Below are 2,320 nucleotides of genomic sequence, written 5' to 3' on the forward strand. Positions count from 1 at the left end.
AAGTCTGTGGTTGCGGCTTAGCGTCTTGCGTTTTGCGTACGTTGCAGAATAAGCTACGGGCCGGTTCTGCAATAGACGCGGTAGGTCGCGAGCCGCAAGAAATCGACCGATTACAGCCAAAGATGAGAAGAACAATTGACTGTTATTGGCCGATTTCCTGCGGGTTGCGACTCGCTGGGCCTATTGTAGATTTTTCTCATATTTGACTGCGATTAGCGTCTTGCGTTTTGCGTCCATTGTAGAATAAACCAAAGTTTTTCAAAAGAACGTCTTTCAAAAGGACCCGAGAAAATTGACGCGCGTGCAATTTCGCCGACTCCCCGAGAGACGTCCGGCACAGACTCCGAACTTCGGTAGACGCGGTCTTTCAAAATTCACGACGCATCTACGACAACAAGATCGCCTCTCGCGGCTCTCGCGCGGCGCGTACACAAAGAAAACGACCGTGCTAGACGGGACCGGGTCTAATGAAATTTCCAATTTACAGGTCGAATCTCGCGGAATTCCGACGCGAATAAAATTCGACCACTTGTCACACGTGCGCGCGTACGCGCGGCGACGAAAAGTTGGCGACGCACACGTACGCACGCGGCCAGGCCGGGCGGGCACACAGGCACGCGCGCGCTCACACACACGCGCGCACGCACGCACGACGTAAGTTGCCGACGGACTCACCTCCTGCCCGTTCGGGGCAATGACCACGTCCACCTCGTCGAGATGCTGGCGATGCTCCGTGACCTCCGCGTGGATCTCCCTACCGTTGTACGTGAGATAAACCTTCTGACCGGGTACCAGCCGCGCGCCAGTGACGGAGCCGAAGCCCGGCCCGATGAGATCGCGGTCCGCGTACTCGTTGGGGCTCGGCGGATTGCCGTCCGTGATGTCGAAGCGCACCGAGTACAGGGTCTTCGGCGTGACGCTCTTCTGGCCCGGCGACTCGGCCGCCTGCGGCGTCTTGACGGCGCAAATGGCGCCGCTGTAGTACTTGCCGTCCTGGCCGGGAGCGCACACCCTGGTGCCGATTATGCTGCGCTTCGCCAGCCTCTTGCCCGTCGACATTATTCGCGGCTTCTACCCGGGCGACGCGCGATATCACTCGGTTGCGCGCAGATCAGTAGGATCCTTGTCTCTCGCGCGCGCACTCTATCTCTCTCACTCACTCACTCTCTCTCGCTCGCTCGTTCTACGCAGCGCGGAGGATCACTCGATCGTTCTCACCGATCGCTTTCTCGCGCGCGGAGTCCCGTTGCGCGAGGCACTCGCCGGACGCGACGCCAAACATTCACGCGCTCCCGTCCGCTGGACCGTTCCGCGACGCGTACACGGGACACTCCGTCTCGGCTTGGAGAATGTTTCAAGAGCGGACGACACACACATGTACACACACACACAGAAGGGGACACCCGCGCGCGTGCAAGTTCAAAATTGAAAAAGCGCGAGGCGCAGCGGCGCGCCTAGAGCCGCGGGACTCCCGATCCCTTTAAACGCCACGAACCAATTGCCAAGAGGCGCTCGTCGGCTTTTCTCTCTCTCTCTCTCTCTCTCTCTCTCGCTCTATCCCTCTTTCATCCCGCTTTAGGTCATCGTACCGACCGGCTTTTCGTCACGCACCAATCGCGCCGTCGTGTACCTGCCACCGACGCGGCGGCGGTGGCAGTGTTTAAAAACTCCGCGGGGACAGGGGGGGACGCGGGAGACACGGCCGCGCGAAAGAGACGTTGGACGGGCGGGGGATTCCGCTCTAGACGCCGAAGGGACGCGGCGGCCTCCGCGGCCTGAACACAGAACTCAGCGTATCAACAATGCGGCGTGCACCGTCGCCCGCGTTCGTCACGCCGTCCGCATATTCGAGGCACTTGGTGATCGATTCGTGGCGATGCGTTGCCGTGCACACGCTGGCTGACAGCATAATAATACGTGGCTGACGCGCGCCGACGTTAGACGGTGCTCCGGTGCTAGACGGCGTCCTAGCCGGGTCGTTAGACTCGTATGCCTGATAGCGATCCGCACGGGAGAAGGACTCGCGGCGCCCGACATGTGACGCACAGCTGAGCGACCGGGAGGGACTGAGGACAGACTGCCAAGCGGCTTTCACTGCGCCGGCCGGCCGCCCGCCCGTCCGGGAAAAACAGCTGATAGATAACAACAAACCCACGTGACCCGGCCTCGCCACCCGATTGGCCGCTCGCGCTGACCTACTTACTCCGATTGGCCCGCCGCCCGGACAACGAGACGAACGGGAAAAAATCGCAGGCTTCTAAGCCTAGGCAAAGAGCGCCTGCTCGCCGAGACGCTCCACTCCTCCCCTCTCTCTCTCTGT

At 60.8% G+C, this 2,320-nt stretch overlaps 1 protein-coding gene across 1 annotated transcript in view; it reads right to left on the reverse strand.

Annotated features, from left to right (window-relative positions):
* Nucleotides 1–2,320, reverse strand: part of LOC105562096 (zinc finger protein 395) — a 110,329-nt gene extending 108,009 nt beyond the window's left edge. Inside the window, exon 1 of the mRNA XM_012012632.1 lies at nucleotides 676–2,320. Coding sequence (XP_011868022.1) covers nucleotides 676–1,059 — 384 coding nt within the window. The 5' untranslated portion in view covers nucleotides 1,060–2,320. The remainder of the gene's footprint in view (nucleotides 1–675) is intronic.

This window comes from Vollenhovia emeryi, unplaced genomic scaffold, assembly GCF_000949405.1.
Source record: "Vollenhovia emeryi isolate VEMERY1.0 unplaced genomic scaffold, V.emery_V1.0 DF939195.1, whole genome shotgun sequence".
In the NCBI taxonomy this organism is placed as follows: Eukaryota; Metazoa; Arthropoda; class Insecta; order Hymenoptera; family Formicidae; genus Vollenhovia; species Vollenhovia emeryi.